Source organism: Chelmon rostratus, chromosome 1 (genome assembly GCF_017976325.1).
Source record: "Chelmon rostratus isolate fCheRos1 chromosome 1, fCheRos1.pri, whole genome shotgun sequence".
In the NCBI taxonomy this organism is placed as follows: domain Eukaryota; kingdom Metazoa; phylum Chordata; class Actinopteri; order Chaetodontiformes; family Chaetodontidae; genus Chelmon; species Chelmon rostratus.
Window position 1 is genome coordinate 25208442 of NC_055658.1, and position 25083 is coordinate 25233524.

A 25083-nucleotide genomic window follows, 5' to 3' on the forward strand; every position below is an offset into this window, starting at 1 on the left:
TAGACCAGTGTTGAAATAGCTTCTGTCACAACTCAGTGGGCCAAGGCTTTATATAGACTGTGTTAGTGTTCACAGTCTAAACTCATTACCCTACATTAGACAGAGAATTCTGACCGCCCACAAAGAGGAAGAGTGTGTGTGTCTGTGTGTGTGTGTGTCAGAGAGAGAGAGTGTGTGTTGACTGTGTTTAAATAGTGACAAATTAACTGGGACCAACATTGCGAGCAGCACTGTGGGACACTTATTCTGATGTGCAGCTCCCTTGGAGATGGGGGAGTTTCTAGTTGACAGTCTTTGGCCACATGTGTGGGTTTATGAACATGTATATGGCAGGCGTTAGTGGTAGTATTAAAGGGATAGTCCAACATTTTGGGAGACATTGTTATTTTCTGTCTTGCTTAGAATTAGTAAGATCGATATCACATCATGCATGCTAAATATGAAGCTACAACTAGCCACTAGTTAGCAAAGCTCAGCATTAAAAACAAGGGGAAACAGCTAACCTGGCTCTGACCTCTGAAGCTCATTGATTAACAATTCATGTCTTGTTTGTTTAGTCTGAACAGAAAGTGTTAAAGCCACGATTATCAGTTTTCTTGGCCCTACCAGTGACTTCCTGGCATCTTCTTGTCGCTGTGAGGTTGCTAAGAAACCAGCAGAGATTTTTTGCTTTGAGCTAAGCTAAGCTAACTGGCTGCTGCTGGTTGCTTCATTTTTATTGTACAGATGTGAGAGTGATATCAATTATATAGTTATATATAACTCTTTACTACAAAGCCAGTAAGTCGTAGTTGTAGTAGTGGCGGTTGTAGACATGGTAATAGTTGTAGTAGTAGTAATAGTAGTAGTAGTAGCAGTATACTTGGCAGCAGTAGTATCGCAACTTTCCAGAAAGTTAGTCAAAAAATCAGATCAACCTTGTTAAAAAACGGTTTATATTAACAAAGTAAATTCACGCTGCTGGCATACAGGTGTGTGTCTGTGTGTGTGTGTACATACATACATACACGCCGTATGATTGGCAGTAGTTATGATGAAAATCACTTGTCAACCCCCCCTCTTTCTTGCCCTGTTGTTGACATGCTGCCAAGCCCCTCCTCTCTACCATAGCCCTGCACCACACTCCTCCTCCTTCTCCTCCTCCTGCTCCTGCTACACTCTCTGCATGGCTGGCCATGGTTTTGGACTCTTCCCCCTGTCCTGTCCATCTCCTCCTGTCCTTTCCTTTCTTTCTCTGTTCCTCCTGGACATCTGCAGGACTCATGAGGTTTGTCAGCATGCACTTGTAGATTAAACTGCAGGTTAGAGTTTTAGATGTTGAACTTGAGCTCTGCATTGAACATATGGCATTTAATCAGTTTTACTGGTTTGTTGTTGTTGCTACTAGAAATGAATCTTGCTAATGTGGTGTGAAATTGGCACTATTTTAAAATTCTTGTTTTTAGGGGGGTCTGTATGATATTACAGTTTTTGCCTCAAAAATGCATGTTGGGACTTATGTGCAACACGTTATGTTACACATGTTTGCTGTGAGATGATGTGTGTTGCTGCAGGTTTAGATGGTTAGACAGACACCTGCAGCTTCTTTTGTGAGGCCAGATCTCCTCTGTGTCAATGGCTCTGACACCAGAATGGAGGCTCGTTACTGCACGGGTGTACAGTAAGGAAACAGACCTGAATCTTCTCTTCTGCTGTGTGTTAACACAAGGTGACAGCGCCTGGGTGTCCACCCGGTGACACAGAACAGGGGGCACCTGTGCTTGTGTACTTGTGTGTGTGCACGCTTCTGTTGCCCGTGTGTGTGTGTGTGTGTGTGTGTGTGTGTGTGTGTGTGTGTGTGTGTGTGTTTGCATGGATGGTGCCCTTTCTGAATGAATAGCCTTCTGATGAGCTGTAGCGTCACTGTTTGAGTGTATTCATGTGGAGAAACTTTAAAAGTTTCAGTCTCCACACAAAAGCCGGCTGTCCCTCTCACTTTTTGGAGTACAATGACTGAGGGGAGAGGGGGAGAGAGGGGGAGAGAGAGAGCAAGAGAGGGGGAGAGAGAGAGAGAGAGAGGGGGGAGAGAGAGAGAGCAGGCTTCTGAAAGCAGAACATGATGAGTAAGCAAACACCTGCAGCTTCAAACTTTGTGCCAGTTATGTTTTGCAGATTTTACAAATTGAAATGTCCATGAACGTGTTAGTAAATGAAATCAAGCTGACCAATCAGAGTCAGCTCTTCTCACAGTGCTCTCTCTGTGCAGCACATGTGTGAAAACTTCTCTGCACGTTGGGTCTTAAAGCACAAACATGTTTTCAGTCCTCTGTAAGTTAGTGACTTGTGTGTCAGGAGGGCATTTTCAGGTCAGCAATTTGGTCGCTGACTGACTGAGAAGGTTTAGCTTAATGTCTTGTGACCAGTGCGAGCATGAGAGGGGTTGGAAGGCTTGTGATGTCTAAACAGTATCACGTTTACTTCTAATGCATTTACTGCTTGTTTTTTTTTGTTTGTTTGTGTGATTTTTTTGTGCTGAAATGTGTGAGCCCTGGTCACCGTCCTGAAAGAGGCATATGGGTCAAAGTGTTTGAAGTTGCTGAGCAGAACAAACATCCCCCTCGCTCCTAGACTTGACATGCATGCGCAGGCATGTCCACACGGAGAGAGTGCTGACACTTGCGTGAAATTACGTGGTTTTGCTCAGCTGTAGACGGGCATTAAGGCACAAGAACACACACAGACACATGAGTGTGATGATCCATGAAAAGAGCTCTGGATCCAGTTCGGCTTATTTCACAAAATGCCTCGATGTTGTCAGGAGGCTCTTTGAGGAGTAGACAGCTGGACTGACCCAGAGACAGCGTCAGAGAGGGTAAGACAGGTTTTTATGACAGACAGGAAGTAGCAGTGGTGGTCTGTGATCCTTTTCCCTTTGGGTACTCCTCTACTGCTCATTTTCTGCTCTTGATTTTATACTCTAATGACTGCTGTAATTAAGCAGTAGAGTTGTAAACAGTGAAATTCTTTCAACGTGTCTCCTCAAGCAGACAGCTCAACCAGGGCGGTGAAAGAGGGGCAATAGCGCCGTTTATTTCCAGGTTTTTGCCCAAGGCTGCACAGGGTCTTTAGGTCAGTGACCCATTTTCACGGCATGTTAAGACCATTCTGTGATTATTTTTGAAAGAAAAGTGCTTCCTCAAGTGCATCCAAAAAAAAGGACACGTGCAGAACTTTTTCCAAATAGTAGGTTCCCTTTTAAAAAAGAAAATTGTGAACGCACTTCAATCCGTCTTTTATTTGTGACAGACTGATGTTTTCAAATTGTTGAACCTTGTCTGGAAGCTTTGGTTGGCTTTATGATGCAACAGTGTCCAAGTCCATCACTCTAGTGTCACTTCTGACCCAACATGTTGAAGATTGACCGCTTTCCTCACCCTTGGCAACCCAAATGGAGCGCATCAGTCCCGGTCACTGGGTCCAGTCATGACAACGACCAGCCTTCCCAGTGTCCAGGGCCTCTCCATGTCCGCCTCTCTTCTTCTATTCCTTTCTGACCCGAAATCCGAACTGACCCCATTCACGGACAGCACAGACTGTCCTGCTGGCCCACATCAAAGCTTCACTCATCCCAAACCTGCCGTGGCAGTCCCCTTATTCTCTCTGCCTGCTCCATAATCATAGCAGGTCCCTCTCTCATTCAGCCGCCTCCAATAGGAAACCAACTATTAGCAACCTGACCCACTTTTCCGATTGCTAACTGCTAGCACGGCTAATTGGGCTCTAATCACTTCCTAATGGCTGCATTGTTTCAGGCTGCTCTCACTAAATGCTAAACAGGGGGAGAAAGGAAAGGCGGTGAGCAAGTGCCTATTTCCAATTAGGGCATGAAAGGCGCTGTTAAAATGAAATAAAGTGAGCCAGATGAGAAAGGGGTAAACAAGCGGGTTAAGTGTTTAATATTCTACATAAATACTGACTTAATGAGACCATATGAATAACATATAAATACCAAATGAATGTGGCTTGCGTTAATTAAAGGAAACTTCACTCGTAACCAAGTGAACCCTGTAAGAGTTTTGTGATCATTTTCCTGCATGCACCATTAGAAAGAGAGACAATGATTCTTTATGCAGCATATTAAGTCATATGGTAGGGTTTAGCACCATACTTTTTTTTCTTTAAATAACAAGTATCATTCATGTCTTTAGGCGAAAGCAGCAACCTTCATAATGCTGTGTTCTTTCAAAAAGGTTGTGACAGAACAAAGAAAGTCTGTCCACACTGTCCTCAGATCTCAGATCAGGAGAAAGTCACACGAACAAACAGCACAGGGATCATATATAAGCAAATGTAAATAGTCCATGAAAAAACTTGTAGGAAACTGTTGTGTTTTCCTACTTTTTTTTCAATGAATTAAGAACCTAAACTAGATGACTAAGGTGACTGCAGTTTTATGAAAAGGCAAAGCCACAGCAGTGACTTGGAGTAAATACAAGTCTGTGTGTGTGTGCGTGTGCGTGTGCGTGCGTGCGTGTGCGTGCGTGCGTGTGTGTGTGTGTGTGTGTGTGTGTGTAAAGAGCAGTGCGTTGCAGCAGAGCTGTTATGATTAATTACACCCAGTGCTCCCTGCACAGGCCCTCTCTCACTGGCCGTTGGAGTTTGAATATTCAAATGTTACTGGTCTGAACTCTGTGCTGCTGGTAGCACCACACTGACAACCTCAGCAGACCTAAGGAGAATCTGCTTCTCAGTGAATTACACCAGAGATTCCAGTTCTTCTCTTGCTCCTTCAGTTCTTGGTAAGTTTGCTTGTGGAGATGCTGCTGAGTCACTTGTTGCCCAGGCAATTTCTTCTGGGGTGATAAATCTGTAACGCTGGTTTGCTGGAGCATGTTTGCACTGCAACAAAAGGCTTTCTGTTCTGTTTATCTCCAAGTTAAACTGTATTTTTATCCTGTTTAGGAATCTGATCTTCGAGTGACTGAGTACATGTAACCAAATTTAACCAGATAGTGTTTCTTTGTAAAGCAGAGGGACGCTGACCAAAAGCAGTCCATATAAGTCCAAGCCTTATAAGTGCAGCAGCACTGCTTCTTGACTCGGCCTGCTTGGCAAGACTTTAAAGCACTTGAGCCTGCTCCTCATTGTTTTTATAAACAGTTTGTGATGGGCTCCTCTCATTGTTAGTGCTAAAGGGTTTTTAACAGTTTTGGTGGCTAGCCCGAAGGAAAGTAATGGCACGTTTGGCTGCATCAACACAGGCCACCTCCAGGCCCTTATAAGGTCACTTTGTGTGGGGTCAAAGACAACTCACCCTCAGCATCTGTTTTCTCTTCTCTCCCCCGTACCCTCCCTGTGCTTGACTTCTCCTCCTCGTCTGTACCTGCCCATCTCATTGTTTAATAAAATGTCTCTTTTCTGGTGCAGATTCCTCAGAGGGCATGACCTCACAGCCTTCAGTGATGACTGAGCATGCTCCGTTATCTGCAGTGACCGTCAGCTCCTCCACCAGCATCCCCGCTGCTACCTCTGCCCCAATTCCTGCCCCATCTTCATCATCCTCATCCTCCGCTTCCACGGCCATTCCCCAGCCCAACAGCAAGCCCTGGAGGAGCAAGTCGATGAGCTCCAAGCACACGTCTCCTTCTCCCTCCTCCACCAGCACCCCCTTGTCTGCCATGCAGTCTGTCAAGCAGGAGAAGGACGCCTCCTCTAAGTCGGCCCTGGCAGGTGAACCTCCTCCCAAGGTTGTCACTCAGAAGTCAATGCTGGAGAAGCTTAAACTCTTTAACAGTAAAGGAGGCTCCAAATCTTCCTCCTCTTCCAATGGAGTAGGGGCCCAGGCGGACAACGCAGCCGCAGCCAGACAGCTTGGAGCGGGGCAGGTGGAGAGAGCCGAGACTGGCTCTAACACTGACCCCCTGGAGGAAGATGATGGCAACGTTCGGCCGGGAATGAATGGGACCAGCAACGGGATGGCCTACGGAGCAGCTCCCTCAGCAGGTACTACTGTCTCCACAACCGCCAGCAGCCCCAAAATCGCCCTGAGGGGCATTGCCCAGCGCACTTTCAGCAGAGCTTTGACTGCCAAGAAGGGCTCTGTCAAAGGCAGTGAGAAAGACAAGGACAAGGAGAGGGGGAAGGAGAAGGAAAAGGAGAAAGGGAAGGAGGTGGGAAAACGCATCTCTGTCCCCGACCGGACAGAGCTCAGGGGCGAGGAGCCAAAGGAGGAAGTAGCACCTGTTGCTGTAGACACAGACAGCTCAAACAAAAGGACCTCTAAAATCACCAGCTTCATTCCCAAGGGGGGTAAAGTGGCCAAAAAGGAGAGTTCCACCCCTGCACACAGCGGAATACCAAAGCCAGGAGGCAAAGCCCCAGGAGTCGGGGGGAAAGCTTCCTCAGTGAAGGAGGCGGGGGAGAGGCCTCGGAGCATGCGCTTAGGAGGGGGTCTCGCCATGCACCGCAGCCCCCTGGACAGAGACCGGGACAGTAGACACTCCAGCTCTACTTCCAGTCTGGCCTCCACAGAGGGAAAGACCAGCTCTGCCCCGGTGGCAGCAGGAGGCACTACGCAGAGCACAGCCAGCAACACTGTCAGCGTGCAGCTACCTCAGACTCAACAGCACCACAGCCACCCCAACACGGCCACCGTGGCACCTTTCATGTACAGGTGAGATCACACAGACTAGAGCTGCAAACACCTGTTATAGCATCAGGATGATATGTTCCATATTTAGTGTTTCTCTATCACATTAAATATCTGTGACTTAATGAGTTACAAATAACATTTACATTGTGGGTAATGGAGGCTGCAGGTTTTGGCAAGGATGCAGAATGTGTGCAATAAAAAAGACAATATCTGTGGTTCGGCTGCATTGATTTAAATACTTGACTTCATAAAACACAGATAAAACAAAATCCTTGCACATGTTCTTCTGACTAAAAGTCACACACACTGCACATTTTCCAGAACTGGTGAGTTTGAATTCTTCAGCGACTACTGTTTGAAGTTGACAAATATTTGCTGGGGTGTATTTGTGCAGTTGTACACCTGTGCAAGCTGTTCTTGTCTATCTAAGATCTTAAATAAGTTTAAATTGGTGTGTAACCCTCTATGTTACAGTGATTGTACAAGTCAAAGTTTGTAAGAGCTTTTTTCAACTGATCACAAAACTGACATTTCATTCTGTGAGGGCATCTGAAAGCACAAAATCCGAATCTAGCCATCTGTGAGCTGTTAACCAGGAATGTCACATCTGTGTATGTTCGTGTTTGTGTGTATCTGGAGTGTATTGTCTGCATGTGTGTGTGCACGTATCTAAGCAAATATGTGTGGATGTTGTGTGCCTCTGACCTCTGTCCCGGTCCCAGTGTGATAAGGAAGGAGGTCCCTCTCTTTCTCAATGAGTCCTTTCTAACAGCCACTCATTAGCCTCCTGACACTTCCTGCACTGCTGCCCTTTCTGCCTCTGTACATCCTGACCTGTAGCTAGCCGACCCACCTCCCCAAAACACCCCCATCCTCAGTTCTCAGAAACATTCTTCTGCTCGCTGTATACCTGTCACGTACCATTATCAGCCAGATTATACCACCTCCACCTGTCAGAAAGAGTATGTTTGACAGAAAAGACAAAAATTAGTAAAATCAATGTTAAAATATACTTCCCCCTCACCTGCCAAGGACTGGTATACTAAAAAAAAAAGCACCCAATAGCCATAAAAAATGTTAGTGCATGAAAATAACCAACTGTTTTTAGGTCACTTGACCAGAAGTTAAAGAAAAGTTTAGATGCTGTTATTTTTTGTAGAGCAGTGTGAGCGGCAGCCTGTGGTTTTGACTGACTCACACACACAGTGTACAGTAGTCAACAAGGACAAAGTCTAGGATCAGGCAAAGACCAAAGGCTGCACATAAGCGAGGCATTCAAACGTCATCGTCTCAAAAAGCACCAGCCAGTGCAGCGGCTGTATTGATTTATCCTTCAAAGACAACCTTTACTGGCATTTCGGGCTTAGCAGGCGTTCATTTTGGACCCTGGTCACAAGACTTGAAACACAGCAGATTTAATTCTTAATCAGGTTTTATCCCTCTTTCGTGACAATTTGCTTAATATTAGGTTCCCACTAAATGCACAATAATTCAGAATCGATGATATCCCTCCTTTGATCCCTTGCACAATTTGTTTCCCCAGATCCCAAACAGACGGCGAGGGAACAGCGAACCCTGAGACCGGCTCAGGTGGAATAGGTGGAGACATTTCCTTCACCAAGACCAGCCAGCTCTCCATCGAGGACCTTTCAGGTGGGTGTTCACTTACAGTGTAGGGTCTGTCTCTGTTCGGAATATATGAGTTATGTCTGACTGTGCTGCTAAATATTTCTGATCTTGTTTTTAATTTGTCTCACTCAGGCGAAGACCCGGAGACGAGGCGGTTGCGTACTGTCAAAAACATAGCAGACCTGCGGCAAAACCTGGAGGAGACCATGTCCAGCTTGCGAGGAACTCAGGTCTCACACAGGTAAAAAATAAAAAAAAAATTCTCAGCTGGTTTTAACTGCCAGTGACTGACAGTGCTGCACCCCGACAGAGTCCACCTACTGAGCTTTTGACGAGTATTTGCAGAACAACCCTGATTCTGAAAAAGGCTGGAAGTAAATAGAATATGAATGAAAACAGAATGGGCGAGTCCCAACTTTTTTGTATTTAAATCCTAATCTAACAAGCTTGTTGTTGATGTCTTTTACTTCTTTTTTTCATTAATATATTTATTCTTATCCCAGATTGTTTACTGCAAACTTTGTAAAATGTAAAAGAAGTAATGTCATCTCAGGTAAATAACATATACAGCAGGTAACAGAAGAAATGCAGTATAATTATGCTTTATAGCAGTACAAGCCATGTTGTTTGCTGCTTATTTCATGTTTTTCAAGTTGGTAAAGCAAAGCTATTGTAGAAAGACACATTAAGAAAGAGCTCATAGAAAATTACTGGTAATTTGTCAAATTGCTTTAGAAAAAAAATCATTTTTCTAAAGCATTTTCTGCTCACCTTGTAACTCAGCACTGCTCAGAAAGAAGTTTATAAAACATGTTGCAGTGAAAAACAAAACTCTACTGTTTGGGGATCATCACAGTGAAGCGCCTTATTACGGTTGCTGTAGCTGAGTGGTAAACAGGCCAAATCAGGCTAACTGCTGGGGATTTGAGTCTGAACGGCCTCATGGTCAGCAGACTGTGTCAGTCTGGGCTTACAGGTATTACCTCTTTTTTTTATCTTGCTCCTCTCTCATCCCTCTTTTGAGCTACTTTTGCTTTGATCACAGGCCATGTCAGTCATGTTGACTTTGATTCAGGTTTAGCTCTAATCACTTTGCCTCCCACAGAATGTTGACCTCTGCTCTCAGTGCTGACCCAGCTGTCTAGATTCAGTTTGGGCTCTGTTTTATGTTTTATGTCCTGTTTTCCTGTTTTATCTGTTAGCGTCACAAAGGATTTTCTCCCTGTTTGTTCAGAGAGGAGATTGTGCAGTTTGCAGCTGTAGTTGTAGTAGTTGTTTACCTGAATGACACTCTACATCATGAAGCTTTGAACAGATTTCTCTGATTTTCTAATTATCTGAATTTGCTGGGCAGATCGGCTTTCATCCAAGACACTAATCCAATCTGGTTTTGGTGGTGATTCAAAACCAGTAGCCAATGATAGACAATCATTTGAAAGAGCTTGTTTTCATCTATATTGTAACTATGACATTACAGGTAGACATTTAACTCAAAATCATTATGCCATCCATTGAATCCTCTGAGATTTTTTTGTTTTCAGTTGGCTCAGTTTATTCTATTGGCTGTTATGTTTTTGTGCTGCTACAAATAAAGAACATCATCAGAGAAAAGTTCAGTGTGTAGAGTCACCTTGTGTGTTCAAACACCTCTCAGTCAGTTTTGAGCGACAACTTGTTCCAGTCTTGTTTTTTAATTTTTGATCATGGGGATTACAGCCTGTCCCTTCGTTCTTTCTTTTCTCTGTCTTCCTCTCTACCTGTTCAGCACCTTGGAAACCACCTTCGATGGCAGCGTCACCACAGACGTCAGCAGTGGTGGAGGCGGCAGCAACAACAGCGGAGGGGGTCGGAGCATCCTCAGCCTCACTTCTACCCGCCCTTCCTTGTCGTCATGGCGACTGGGTCAGTCCAGCCCTCGTCTGCAAGCGGGCGATGCTCCATCTATGGGCAACAGTTATGGCGGCCGGGCGGTTGGCGGCCAGGGAGGACGCTACCTGTACCCTGGACACCTCCGACGGCAGCTGGCTGGCAGGGGAGGAGCCCTCTGCAGCGTGGATCTCGGAGACAGAGCCGGAGAGGACATTGACCTGGACAGCATCTCCATGGAGGTCACTGGATACATGAGCGATGGAGACGTGTTGAGCAAGAACGTTACACGCACTGATGATGTCAACAGCGGGTAAGTGAATTATATTTAGGAGATTTTTTTTATCCTGCAAAAAGAGTTTGAAATTGCCATTACTGAAACGTCACTTTGGGGTCTGAAAACTTGTTACAGTCATTTTCCACCGTGTACTGATTTATGGACTAAGCAATCAATCAGTAAATATATTATTCAAATGAAAATAATCATTAGTCGCAGCCCAACCTCTACCAGCACAGCAGTGTGTCCTTCCACTAGAAAACAAATGAGAGAAAGCATCAGCAGCTTAACTCTGCTGTAAATATACACTTCTAGAAAGTCTTACATCATGTTACAGTTGATCATCACACAGGAAGTGGTCATTTAAAACAATCTGATGGCATAAATTATTTCTTACGCAAAAAAGAAAGCACCAAAAAGAGAAACAGCCTAACACTGTATAACGTTCAGGTAATTCATAGGCTGCAAGTTTTTTTTGCTGACCAGAAGAGGGCAGTAATGTCCCTTGCTCGCTGTTCCTGCCTGTGATCCAAGTGCCAGATGATATCCCACCATTTATCCTTAGTGGCATAAGCAGCATTTGTTCTGTGAAGCTGAGATCCCACAAGTATCCCATCTCTCTGTTTGCGGGTGCAGTAATGCTGATATGCTGATTACCTGTTTATTTGCTCTCTCAAAGCCACTGTCCATGTTGTAACAGGCCTCCTTCATACTTTGCCCGTCACACTGTGCAATTTAAACCACTGCTGTCATCATTACTATCAGATATAAGTTGGAAAAGGTGCCAACTTGCCTTCAGATGGCATCAAAAAGCCAGAAACAGAGAGACCAGGTTCTGGTAATAGAGCTGCTTCAGGGATTAGTTTGAGTTCAAATGAAAGCGAATATAAAAAAGAGTCTGTGAGCTTAATAAAGAGAGGTTATTTTTTTTTAAAAAAGTCTTAAAATCTCTTAAAAATTGGAGAGGGAATTACTTCCTGTTGCCCCCATGGATTTGCACTGATTCATCAGCCCTGAGGCAGCTGTAGTAGTCGAGGGAGCTAAGTGCTCTTGAAGTACTTGATATGTCTGAATCTGTAGCTGAGAAGACAAAGGCCAAGCCACAGCCACACCTGGGCAGGTGAGTGATGTGAACAGGTGAGCAGAGCCACTTTACTCCGTCTGAAAACTTGATATTCAGGCTGGCTTGGACCTGCAAGGAAGGCAAAGCAACATAAATACAATTTCCTTCAGAGGGTTTCAAACATTGTTCGGCTGCAATTACAAATTATTTTTTAAAGTATTTTCATCAGTTTTTCATTTCATCTGTAATCTGATTTATTATTCCGTCTATAAAATGTAAGAAATTGTGAAAAATTGCTCTTACAAGGATTCAAGCATTTTAAAAACACACAAGCTGATGATTTCCAGCACCCTCCTCCAGATCCTCAGGCCATTTAGCATTTAGCTCCATCACAGGCAGTTCCATCTTTCCCTTCACATAAATGTCAATTAAAGAGTCAGTTCATACAAATTACAAGACAATAACAAAATAAGCTTTTTTTTTTTACTAGTTGTGGCTTCCAGCCATGCTGACAGTTCTGATCTTATTTAAGATATCTGCTTCCTCAACACAATCCCTCAGCAAACGTAAGGGAAAAGGTAAAGAATTTCATTTGTCTCACTCACAGCATTAAAATTACACTGAGAAAATTCAGCAGCAGCATTCCTCTCCAGAAGCAATGTCTCTTTTACTCCTGTGAGCATCTAAGCTACTACTTTGTACTAAAGAAACAGTCGCTATCAATCTTTCAGATGCTCTGATAGAGACAGTTTTTCTATACTGTTCACACCACAGTGACAGATATCTGAGCCTTTTTTTTTTAAAATTTGGCCTTTAACTCCCTGCTACTTCATAGCCATGGATTAATGACATTGCGAAATTGATTTTTTAGACTGTTGGTTGGACAAAATTAGCAATGTCAACATCAGTCAGTGTCAGGTCTGGGATTAAAAATGCTAATTTTTCACTCTTCTCTTCTTTTCAATTAAACAGAAAAAGCAAATGTGAGATGAATAAGTATTGAAAACAATCATTGCATTTATAAGCAGTCTGACTAAAGACTGAAATGAGGAGATCAGCATTTATCTGTCTGGATAGTTAATTTATGTAGCGTTCTCTGAATCCTACAACACAGACAACATGACTGATGACTCCACATTTAGTATCTGCATCCAATCTCAAACCCCCTCCTTTGTTTTTCCTTTTGGCTTCTCTGGCCCTTGGAGACAAGACCCCCTCCTCCCGCCAACTCCTCGGCTCGGGGGTATGTTGCCCGTTCTACCCCTCTGCCCTCCCCCTCTTGCCTTCCCTCCCATCCCTCCTCCACCTTTCGCAGTCAGACCCAACCTCCAGCCAGGAGGGAAAAGCATGTGGAGCTGTGGAGAGAGGCTGCATACCAACACTGAGCTCCCACAGAGCAGCACATTCGCATTCAGGCTACACATGGACACATAATCCACACATGGCGAGTTCACCCACTTCTGATATCACCATGATCAAACACGCTCTCACCTGGTGATATTATTCACATGACAGCAGATCTCGTGCACAGGTTCAGACCTGATAACAGACAGTAGCCAGACGGTTGAAAACGGACACCTTTGCTTTGGAGATTTTTATCAGCAGGGATCAACCCTCACCTGGACTGGTTTATTTTGCTTTGGACTAACTGTGTTACCATGTTTGAGGCAGAAAGGTACGTCAGAGCGCTTTAAACCATCAACAGTAATCAGAAGGTCTGTAGGCGATTGTTAGCTTTTTGCAGAGCGTGACATTTTGTGAATTTCCTCCTGTCAGTACCCCGGAGCATGCATTCTTAGTAAGTTAAATATTTCTGCAGTTTCATTTACTCAAGAACTTCAGCTTCTGTCAGCTGCACGACTGTGTAAATTCTACCTGGCTGCTCGGTTTCAGCCCATAAACTGTCTTGTTTGAACACGTTTCTCCTGCTGCAGAAGGTTACAGGTTAACAGGAATTTAAAAGAGGAGGACAGGGTGGCTCAGTTACTCATTAGTGAGGGAGAGTGAGTGTGTGTGTGTGTTTGTGTGTGCGTGCGTGCGTGTGCATGTGCGTGCGTGTGTGTGCGTGTGCGTGCGTGTGTGTGTGACTGCCGGGCCATCTTCAAGGTGACTTTGCTTTGGGATGATGAATGCCTTCCATAAAGGACAGTTAACCCCCCTCAGAGTGGGTCCTCTGTCAGACTTGAGCTGTCTTCATCGTCTCTTTTGTTTTGGTGAATATCTGCCACACAAGTCTTCAGTAAAGGAAATTATCATTGCTGTGTCTGTCTGATTGATTGTTTTTTTTTTTTTTTCAAAGATATGAATTTGTGTGATATTTGGTGGGCTTTGGATCGTTTGATTTTACTTGTATTTGTCAGGATTTATGATTGGAACCATGAGGCTTTTTAAACTGCTCATCTTCCCACTGTTTAGCCAACAGCAATTCCAAATGTTTGACAAAATACCTTAATAACAAACAATAAATACAGCATGAGACATAAAAACACAAATTAAAATGATAGAAACCACTTGACTGCAGGTGAATACTTCATAAAGACAGCTGAGATTATAATCATTTTTCATGTGGACCCAAAGGTTGTCCAAGTCCTGTTTCTTCTGGAAGTTTGTTCGAACTCTTTGTGCATGGTATTAAAGTACTGACTCTTTGTAATTGTTAGCAGGCTACCAGATGACCTGAGAGAATAGCCACAGCCTTTATACTGTATTCATGTTGTGGTGGGAAAGTACAACATCTGGTACTTTCAGGTTTACTGCTAATACATAATTGTATTCACCTGCTTTTGGGTACAAAAATCAGTCCCAGATTGTTTTTTTTTTTTTTAATCAGTGAATTATCCCCCATCGCCAAGATTTTTTAGCCTCTTTTAGCCCTGTAGCTTGTTTTGGTTTTCCAGCTTGCAAACTTAGTCTCATTTGCAGCAGCAGCAGGCAGCTGTGTTGAGTAAATAAGCTGTGATAAACCCAAAGAAATTAAACATCTAGCAGCTAAAGAGTCAGCTCTTTTTCTCTGGAAGTTGGTAGAGACCAAACTGGAGCTATAAAGGAGAGTAAATAATAGACTTAAATTCATCAGGAGGACACAAACATGACTCCACATGAATGCAAATGTTGCTCTGCCGCTGCTGGATGTGCAAGTATTTAGTATAGTGTAGGTATAAATTCACTGTAACGACTTTATAAGGCAATAATGTGTCATCATTGTTTTTTAGTTTGTTTTATTGTCCCTGAGAGAGCAAAACAAATCCCAGAATTATTGCAAAATAATGAATTAATAATCATAGTTGCAGCTGTTAACGTTGTAAAGGCTGCAGTTTGTTCAGCATCTGCACAGGTTTGCTCTCTGCTGAGGCTCCTGGTTGCCGTTAAGTTTCTGTCCCGCAGCTCAGATGGTGATTCCGTTTGACTGCAGGTTACACAAAGGAGCTCTGTCTATAGGAAACACTGTACTCTGTGTATACTGTATATACATGTCGGTATAAATGCATGTTTGTGTGTATGTGTGCTGGCTTCGCTCTCGCTCTTGAGATCCACATGGAGATAACACAGAAAGTGTTTTAGTGGTCAAACTCTTGCTCGGCTTATTTGTTATTTTTACTCACTTAACTGCAGAAACAGAATCATCAGTCCCACACAGAGAGCATTCAACATTCGAACGGACCAGCCTCAACTTTAAATCAGCAAACATTTCATTGAATTACACCTGGGTTGAATGAGTCAATATTTAGTTCCATTAGGAATCTCCTCCATGGGTAAATATTTGGGGAATTAGTTGGTGTTGTTTTAGTTTGAATGGGAATGTTTGTGTAAGTGTTCATGGCCTCAGCATCAGCTTCAGACTGTAACCGCTGCGAACGATCAGCCTCTGACTCAACAACCAATAAATCAAGTCAAGTTTCATTATGAAACGTGTATTTTTAACTTTTTTTCATCCTCCGTCCATCATAATATGCCAGCCTGGAGTAGATGATGGACCCTGGCGGCGATGACTGGCGATATCCTTGTTGTCGGAATAAAGAACAGACTCATCCTCTGTCTCCTGAGCTTCCACTTCTTTTACAGACCGCTGTTGTTCGCCACTGGCCACATGAGAGAAGTGTGTCTTCAGCTAGATAGTTTGGTCTCTTCAGTGTTAGTGTGGGAGCTCTTTGCCAACCGTTTGGCCATGATTGATGAGAGCTTTGCCTCGGCCGGAAAACTAGATGCTGTGCATACAACAAAAGCAGCTCTGAGAAGAAGAACAGAGTGTATTAACTCTGGCCAAAGTCTTAGACAAAGTGTGGTGCTGCAATCACCCTCTCTGAGCCCTTTAATTGTGTATCTTACAACTACTTTATGTGACTGTATCTAATGTGCTTTGTTGTGTTTGGCAGCTACATGACTGACGGAGGGTTGGGTCTGTACACGCGACGCCTGAACCGCCTGCCCGACAGCATGGCCGCCGTCCGAGAGACACTCCACCGAAACACGTCGTCTGGACAGGGAGATGCTGACAGGTCAGTCTGACACATCTGCTTACACAGTTTACATTCTCACAGCTTGTTTTATCAACCTCTGCTAACTCCAGTTGAAGTTAAACTGGTCACTCAGATCAACCTTTTGATTTTCTCTTGTGCTGCATAATTTGTAATATAGAAGAGCAAATGCACGAATGTGTGCAGGCTGCTTGAGCCTGCAAAATTCTTTTTTACTCTGAGTGTTAACCAGTTCAGCTTCAGTTGGAAATGCAGTTTTTACCATTTTAAATATGCCAGGTAAACAAAGGTAAGCATGATGATCTTTCAGTGTATTGCACTATGACTGTGGGCTACCTGTATTTCCCAGAATGACTTTATATGCCTGCTCCTGAGCTTGATGTGTTTGTTCAGCTGTGGAAGTTTGGCATAAACAGTAAATATAGTTGTGTCTTTGTGGTTGTTACGTTGCAGCGTACTGCACACTGTAGGTGTAGTGTAGGTATGTAGTCTTGTTTCCTGGTGGTTGATATACTGTTGAGTTCTCTTTTGGTTTCATTGGCCTTGGCTGAAATCCTTGTGGGCAAAATTGTGAAATTTCTTCAGGGGGGTTTTAAATGTTGTGTTTATGAGTCGATGGGATAAAAGTACATTTCAAGATGGACTTGAAACCTTAAAAACAAATAGAAAACTGACAGCTTCACCATCATGTCCTGTGTATTGCTTAATGTTAACAGGATCTCATGCTGTGGAAAATGAGAAACATGAAAACATCTTGCTGTAATCAAATGCGTCGTATAAGGAAAATTCACACAAGATATTGCACAATTTGTGTTTTGTCTCATGAGGCTTTAACTGACACAGAATGTGTCACGCAGAATGATGTTGCTCAGACTTGTACCACTACACAGCATGATGATGATGTATCATAGCTTAGCAGCCACACTGCTGATGTACCAGCTGATCTGCGATGAAGCAGCATTAACACGCATGTATTTCTGCTGGTGTTATCCGGGTATATTGTAATGTGAGAAGATCGAGTGTTCGTGTATGAGCGGGACTCTCCGGAGCATCCCGCGTCGGCATGAGGGAAGCGGTGCGATGCTGCCGTCTTTGTCCTGTCACAGAGATGGAGAGGGATTTACTTCCTGGCTAATTGACAGACGGAAATCGATGACGGCCGAGCAGAAAGACCCGGCGCGGAAAGATAGATGGGGGGAGGGAATAAGCTTGATGTGAAGATGGACTGCAGAATGGATGGATGAGGGATAAACTGAGACAAAGACGGGACTCAAAGATACAAGCAGAATGATCAATTCCCTCAGTTTATACCAGGCTATCATTAACTTGTGATATTTTATTAAAAAAAACACACCAGCTGCTTGTGTTTTAGGATTAGAAATATTTGAAATTTGAAACTCTCAAACTGATGTGTTGCACAGAAGCCGTCTCCACTCTTGAGAGCTCCAAGCAGCCTTTTCTGTAAATCCTCAGGTGTGGCTAATTTCCTGTCTTCCAGACTTTTGACCTTTGCCCTCTCGCTGCCTCTTACCCTGCATGCACACATACACACACATTAACCTTCCCCAGCCCTTAGGTGGGACTTAACACAAACTGTCCCTCTCCTCACCTTTCATCTCTCCCCTCTCACCCCCTTATTTCCTCTCTCACCATTTAGGACTCCTCCCACCTTTTATTTCCTTTTACTTGTTTGGATTAGAGACTGTAGCAAGTAGAAGAAACTGGAAAGCAGTGAACTGATAAAAGTTGGGGGATTTCTCTTTTTTCTCTTTGATTTCGTGCTTTCATGTGTCTCTCTGAGGTTTAATTGACCAAGCAGGCAGATGTTACGTTTCTCCAGAAGCTTCTCATTTCTTCTTTCGTGATCTTCAGGCTGCCTCTTTGTTGCTTTCATAAGATTAGAGACATCAGGAAGGAGAGAGTTTTAAAATTAAGAGGGGATGAGGTGACTCCCCCTCCTCCCAACCACACCTCCTCCCCCCTGAAGGAATGTCTGATAAATGTGCTTACTGCTTTTAGTTTGGGATTAATTAGGAGAGATGGGGAAGCGGCAGATAAAATGCATTAGCATAACAAACGGAAGCCAGTGGAGCTGGAGGGTAGAGAAGGGTGACTGGTTTTCTCTTGTAAAAGATGAAGCTAATTTAATACATGAGAGGGGGGTTAATGGTGCAGTTTGGGGCTGGTGGAGGAGGGCGAACACCTTTCTCTGCATGTGTTTCCAACATCTTGTGTGAGTGTGAGCTGAAGTTCTGATCTCGGAGGTGTGTGCCGCCTGTATTTGCTCACTGGGTGTGTGACCCATCTATAAACCTGCAACAGTTTAAAGACTTTTTTTTTAACATCCTCTGGTTTGTGATGCAGCTGAGCTTCTCAGAGCTGGTGGGGAAGTGGGGGTAGGGGAAAGGTGTTGGGTGTCACCGTGGCATTGGGGCAAAAACCTTGTGACCCCTGGACGAGAAGGTCACAAGCTTCAAAGGGTCGAGGCTCACAGTTAGGAGTGTTCTGAAACCTGTTAAGCCTTCACGCTAAAACCCTCCAGATCAGACTAAATCTGCACTAATGAGGAAAAGACGCAAACCAGAAAACACAGCGTTGAATGGCTCGTTGAGATGATAAGAAACCAATTAAAGTTTGTATCTCATCAGCTGAGTTGGTGACTGATGTGACAGCTGAACCTGATCAGTGCCGTTGATATGCAGCCCCTGTTGGAAGAGCAAAAACTAGTTTTACCAACTGTCAAATATATGTAAAGCAGGGACAACAGGACATGCGAGGCTGAGTAAACAGGCAGAGACAATAGAGACTGTGTGTGTGTGTGTGTGTGTGTGTGTGTGTGTGTGTCTGCGTGTGTGTGTGTGTCTGTGTGAGCATGCTTATCCCTGTCATTTATCTCTGCAGCAGGAGAAAGAGGAAGCAATCTATAACCGTCTGTCTTCTGATTTGAATTCTCTTTGTTAAAGCAGACAAAGGAGAGGTCTTTGTGGTGTGAAGCCACTGTAGCGGTGAGTGTTAGAGCCCCCCCCCCCCCCCCCCCCCCCCCCTTACTGAGGCGTTGAAGATATTATTTCTCTTTTCCGAACGAGGATGTTACACAAAGGAGAGAGGAGAGTGCCGCATAGGCAGGTGACAGATGCTGTCACAGGAAAAAGTATAGAAATCTGTAAAACGAGGTGGCGGGTTGATAAAGGATCCTTCTTGTTTTAGACGTTTTTGCCAATGGTCTGGTTCCCTCTATTTTCCTTATCCTTCTTGCCGGTGGTGCAGGATCAAGACTCATTCTCTTTCAGAAGAAGCCAAAGGCTGCAGCTCATTCATGTGCTGTCCAAAGATAATCACAGAAAACAGAAAGCCTTCATTTAGTTTGGTCCAACATGTTGCACAGAAAAAATAGTTGATGTGAAAAATTAACTCAAGGTGATCATCGTGTGAACTCTTCCTTAGACGTACAGTCACTGCTGCGGAGGTGGGTCATGTCAGGTTAAGGCAAATTGCATCATTATCGAGAGATGTAACGATGAGCATGTTGACATGAGAGACACCCACCACAGCTCCAGAGTCAAAATCATCTGTACTCAAGTTGTAGCTACAAAAAATTAAAGACGAAAAAGCAGAATTCCCTCATATCATCAAAAACACTCGACAGGACAGAGTTACAAAGTACAAAGTCAGACACATCGCAAATGGACACAGAGGAACAATGATCTCAAGCTAAAGTCACCAACAGAGATGAGAAAAAGCTTTATTGTCAACCTCCTCCAGCTGTCACTCACTCTAATGCCCTTCACTGTCCTTCTCATTATCTTCTGATTGTAGATTTAGTGCCTTTTGTGAAGAACTTTGAATTGCCTTTGTGTTTAAAAGCTACTGTACAGATAAACTTGGATAAACTTGCCATGACTCGTGTTTGTGGCACTAAGCCTGTAAGCACTAGTCTTATTAGTCAGTCCACTGAGTATAAAAAGCGAGCAGAATCATTTATGTCAGTGACGCTCTGGAAAAGAAACGCAAGGTGAAACAGGTATAACTTTACACAATGTGATCAAATGCATGCAGGCCCGCATTCCTGGTCAATGACTTTGTGATGGGAATTGCGTAATTCTACGGTGATATCTTGCCAGAGTTGTAAAATCCCTTCATTTATTGCAAATGATTGCGCAGTCAACCCATCGAGCTATTGTTTAGCTTTTTTTCTTCTTCTTTTGCGTGCTTGTGTATTATGTATTAGTCCCATGATGAACCAAAGTTTGATTTTAATGTTATTAACACATGAAACTGGTGTGTAGGCTAACTGTGATGAGCCGTGTTAATTAAAGTTCAATGTTTACATTATTATGTTACATGTTCAAATTATTTTGTCTGCCCCCAACATGTGGAATCATCATATAACTGCAAGAACGATGGATGTTGACAGTACTTCAAATGATCTTTGATGATGGTTCATTGTCTGAAGTGTGTGTGTGTGTGTGTGTGTTAGAAGCATCTCTGTTGATTCCCTGTTTCTCTCAAGAGGACTTTAATCCCACCTGCAATAGAACTTCGTTGTCTAGAGCATGTCTCACACTCACTCACACACACACACACACACACACACACACACACACACACACACACATTACAGACACTTAATGTAACACACACATGCCCTAAGCCCCAATATGTTATCTCGCCTGTCTGGACTTGAGCAGGGCCCTGTAGGCCTAAGGTAGAGGAAGAGACTCTTCTCCTCAGCTACTGACAACACCTGGCGCTCCACCTGTCTCGGTCTCCCTCTACCTGTCTGTCTCTCTGTCTGTCCTCTGTAACCCCACCTCCACCTGCTCCTCCACCTCACTTGTTCAGCAGAGTGAATGTTGTGGTTTGCCTCCAGGCTCTTGCTGTAATAATAATCGCTGGATCAGTCTCCCGCCCTCCCTCTGTTCCTGTCGTTTCATGAGCCAGCGATCTTGTTCCCCACAGAACCAGGACTCTATTTGTATGATAATCACAGATACACAGGAACACAGCTTCACCTGCACTTTTGCCCTCTAAACCGTCACACCCAGTCCAGGTTGGTTCAACACTGCTTGGAAATAACATCAAACTGTCAGTGCTGATCACAGCTGCTGATTCAGGACTAACCCCGCAGTGTGCGGCTCCCAGTTTGATGTGTGTGTGTTGGCTCCACTCTGAAACACCAGGAGTTTTTGGTCAGTGATGGCAGAGGGGAGCAGGGTGAGTCAGTGCTGGGTTACCAGGATCAGAGGCAAATGATGAACACACCTACACCATTAGTGGCTGCCAGTGGAGTCTGCCTGGTATTTCCCAATAATTTTCCGTTATGAACCATGAAAACCTTCAGAGTGGAATTAGGGTGGTGTTTTTTGTGAAGACAGTTTTCTTACTTCTTTTGACTGCTATGATAAGAAATTGTTTAAAAAATATATACACTTCTGCAGGATTTCACACCAGCTTAATATTTTCGACATTATGGCCACAAATTTGTTGATAAAAAAAGTGCATTCTGCTCCAAATCAACAAGACTTAGAATCACTGCAGCGAAAGGAAGCGTATTTTCACAGGACAGCAGAATCAAACCCGGGAATCAAAACAATCTGTCAATTACTTGATCCGACACACCTGTCAGTTTGGCTTTCTGGTGTTCAAGAACTGTATCGTACTTGTACTAGTACTCAGACTGCGTGAGAGCTTGGTAGAAATGGTACAGTCAGACCAGGATTGAAGTCAACTTGCATGCTTAGTCCATTTAAGTCTTTGCATGTTGGCTTCGCTACCATGTTGATAAAAGACCATAGCAATCCAAAACCATTAGACTGAGAGCTTCCGACATGCTGGCAAGTGGGATTAGTGCCATTCCTTTCCTATTAGATGAGAATCAGAAAATCTTGAATTTAAATGTCAAAGAGGAAAGTAAGAAAACTTCTGAAACTTAGAATGAACTCCAGTCTCACTCGACCTGACCGTCTGCCGTCGGTGATTAAAAAAGCCCGCAATGACGTCTATAAATCACCGCAGACTGATGAAATCTGTCGAGATTTAGTCTTTACACAAGAAAAGATAAAATGGAGAAAAAGGAACGGCTTTTGTACGTGTGTTTATCAGCCTCACATTCACTGAGAGAAGAGAATGTGTTCAGCATTTGCTCTGAGATACAGGCACACCTATCTATTGTCTGCTCTCCCCTTATCTTCTGCACTCACTTCTGCTCACCACACATTTCATGCAACCAAATACTGTTCCACAGATATCCAGGCTCTCACACAGCCTTTGACTCTGCCGGAATACTAAATGCTGTAAATGCCTCCCAGCCAAGTTCATGTTGAAAGCTGCAATCTGCTGCGTCCCAGTGGTGTGTGTGTGTGTGTGTGTGTGTGTGTGTGTGTGTGTGTGTGTGTCTGTGTGTGTGTCTGTGTGTGTGTGGGTTGTAATGAAGCTGGTCCACTGAGGCGTTCTGGGGCACACTAGAGCAGTCTAATGCAGTCTGACCTGCAATCTGTAGCTATTTGATTCAAGATGTGAGGTCAAATATGTTCCCAAGCTAATGATGCTCCCACACACACCCACATACACCCAGCTGCTGCTGCTGCTGCACAACACTCCTCCACCTACACTGCAAAAATCTCCATTTAATCATTTCACTCTTATTTCCTTGTTTTAAAAAGTGAAAAGCGAATCCTCATTGCTGCAGGATAATTTTAATGTGTTTTCAATACAAAGCCACAATTTTCTGTGAGCTGTGTCCTCTTTCTTATTCTTTTTTTTTTTTTTTTTTTTTTAGCATTCTGCCTGAAGGGCAGGTCGTACCAGCATTTAAAACAACAATCGATTCTTTCCATATTGCTCTGATCAGTAGGTTTGCTTGTGGGGACAGATTAAATCTGCACACATTTTCATTTGGTGAACTTTGACACACAGATTTGCACCACTGACAAATAACAAGATGTCATAGCCTGCACCATCAATTTTTATTCAGCCCGCCTCTGTCCGAGTATAACTGTTGCACCAAAGAAGAAGGCGACAGGAGTAGATGGTGGAAATATGTCATTTGAATGAAATGTTTCAAGTTATTGGCCCGTTAGAAACTGTGTGAACAAGCTTGCTATAACAGGCAGGCTTCCTCTGTAAGGCTGCTGAGAGCCATTGTGACTGATGATCGCTAGCATGTTAGCTCACCTGCTACACTAGTAATTATGTCACTAAGCTTTTAGAATTGCATATTTCGTGAAGACAAGGCTGAATTTTGTCATGCCGCTCTCTGATGTGTCCGGGGTGTGATCATTTGTGGAACATCTTTGAGGACACATTGATTTTTATTGCCACAAGATTGAAATAATCGTACTGTACTGGCAGCAACTATTGTAAAAAGCTACATTTACGTGTTAAAATGTAGATTTATTTGTAGTGTAACCACATATAGTGGAAATTTACTTCCCATCTTCACGTGGGAGGAGGTGGTTTGTTATGAGAACAGAGAAACGGAGGCAGAGTCTAAAGAGAAATTATGTTTTAGTTGCTATGGATACTGTATCAGCAGAGCATCTTTCCTCCCTCTGGGCATTCGACAAGCACACCTGCCTCGCCCGAGGAAACACACACACACACACACACACAGACACACACACACACACACACTGCAGAGGGTGGGGCTCACTCAGGTAACTAAGGTTTTTCCTCTCACACATTCTGTTTTTTTATGTCAAACGCTGCCACATCCACACCGCTCACTCTCACGAACTCCTCGGTCAAACTGTTTGTTTGAACTTGTTGTTTTTCTTTTTTTATTGCTCTGCTGAAAGCAGTCAGATGTGGAAATGACCCACAGAGAGGGAAAAGCTTGATATGCAACAAAGGATGCGGGCCAGATTCAAAACAAGGACGTCTTGATTGCAAAGTATATGAGCCTCCGCCAGCTGAAGCAGCCACCGAGCCAACTGTTTTTGAAGGGAAGCGCAGAGGTCAGAGGCTCGGTCTGAACCAGGCCATCAGGAGGGAACAATAGATGGAGAAAGTAGAGTAAAGGAACTAAGCATGATGGACTTTAATTCATTTCTAGTGAGTGGCTTTCAGAGCTCGCAGCACAGGGGTAAGTTTCAATCCTCTATTCACCTCCATGTAACTCCCTCGACTGATATTTTACGTCAGGTTGGGTGCGGGTGGGAAGCAGAGGAGTCAGCAGGTTCGTGCAGGTTGCAGCTTTAAAGTAACAGGATAAAGTTGATTATCCACATTTCACCACGTGAGCTGCAGGAAAAGCTCGGGGACAAAAGCCCGCGTGCAAAAGAGGTTTCATGTCAGGGACTCTTTAAAAGTAACAGGCTGCAGACCCACATATTGGTAAGATTTGGTATCATAAGCCCCAAACGGTATCTTTCATAAGGGAAAGTTCCTGTTTAATTTCTGATTTTAACCCTTGAATTTACAGTTTGCCCATTTTATATTACCGTGAGTAACTTTCAAGTTGGGAAAATGCCCAAATTTCCCTAAAATTCAGCCTGACATGCAGCACTTGGTGTCTTTGCAATCTTTGGGAGATCCACGAGAGGTTATATTAAAGTTCTGGGGGTTTGAGCTATGTTTGGGCTTGAAAAGGCCAGCATTAAGCTTAATAACTTTCCACACTATCAGTAACAAATTCAAGTTTTCTATTGATTAATTGACAACATGTTTATTGTGTTTGTGTTTCTATCTATGCAGCTTAATTAGTTTGCTGCATTTCTTCTCCATTAATAAACATAAAGACGTATTTAATACACATTTCTGCACTGTGTAACCAAAAATTAAGTTCAGATGGAGAAGCGACTGAGAACATCTGTGGAAAAACAGGGAAAGAAGGAAAAATAGTGGCTTGAAGTTGAGAGAGGAAACTCCTGAAAATGTTTTATTAAAGTGTATCTTCATCTTTCATCTGGAGACACTTTTAAAGAAGACTTCAAACCAGATGAGCATCAAAAAGACTTTCAACAAAGTTTGCCTTTGTGTTGCAGCTGCACCCCAAATTTTTTATTATTTGGCCTCCAGAGATCCCATTAATCTTTTTTGCAGAGCACAGGTGGAGAGGCAGGACTTAGAGCCTTGTGTTTCATTCTAGCACTGAGGCGACAATAAGTTGGTTTGTATGCAGTGTGTGTTTAAGTAGTGTGTC

The 25083-nt window shown here is 43.6% G+C and overlaps 1 protein-coding gene across 1 annotated transcript in view; it reads left to right on the forward strand.

The window, feature by feature from the left end:
- Nucleotides 1-25083, forward strand: part of nav2a (neuron navigator 2a) — a 105605-nt gene that overhangs the window by 43177 nt on the left and 37345 nt on the right. Inside the window, exons 8-12 of the mRNA XM_041943064.1 lie at nucleotides 5407-6652; nucleotides 8175-8284; nucleotides 8393-8501; nucleotides 10026-10439; nucleotides 15840-15962. Coding sequence (XP_041798998.1) covers nucleotides 5407-6652; nucleotides 8175-8284; nucleotides 8393-8501; nucleotides 10026-10439; nucleotides 15840-15962 — 2002 coding nt within the window. The remainder of the gene's footprint in view (nucleotides 1-5406; nucleotides 6653-8174; nucleotides 8285-8392; nucleotides 8502-10025; nucleotides 10440-15839; nucleotides 15963-25083) is intronic.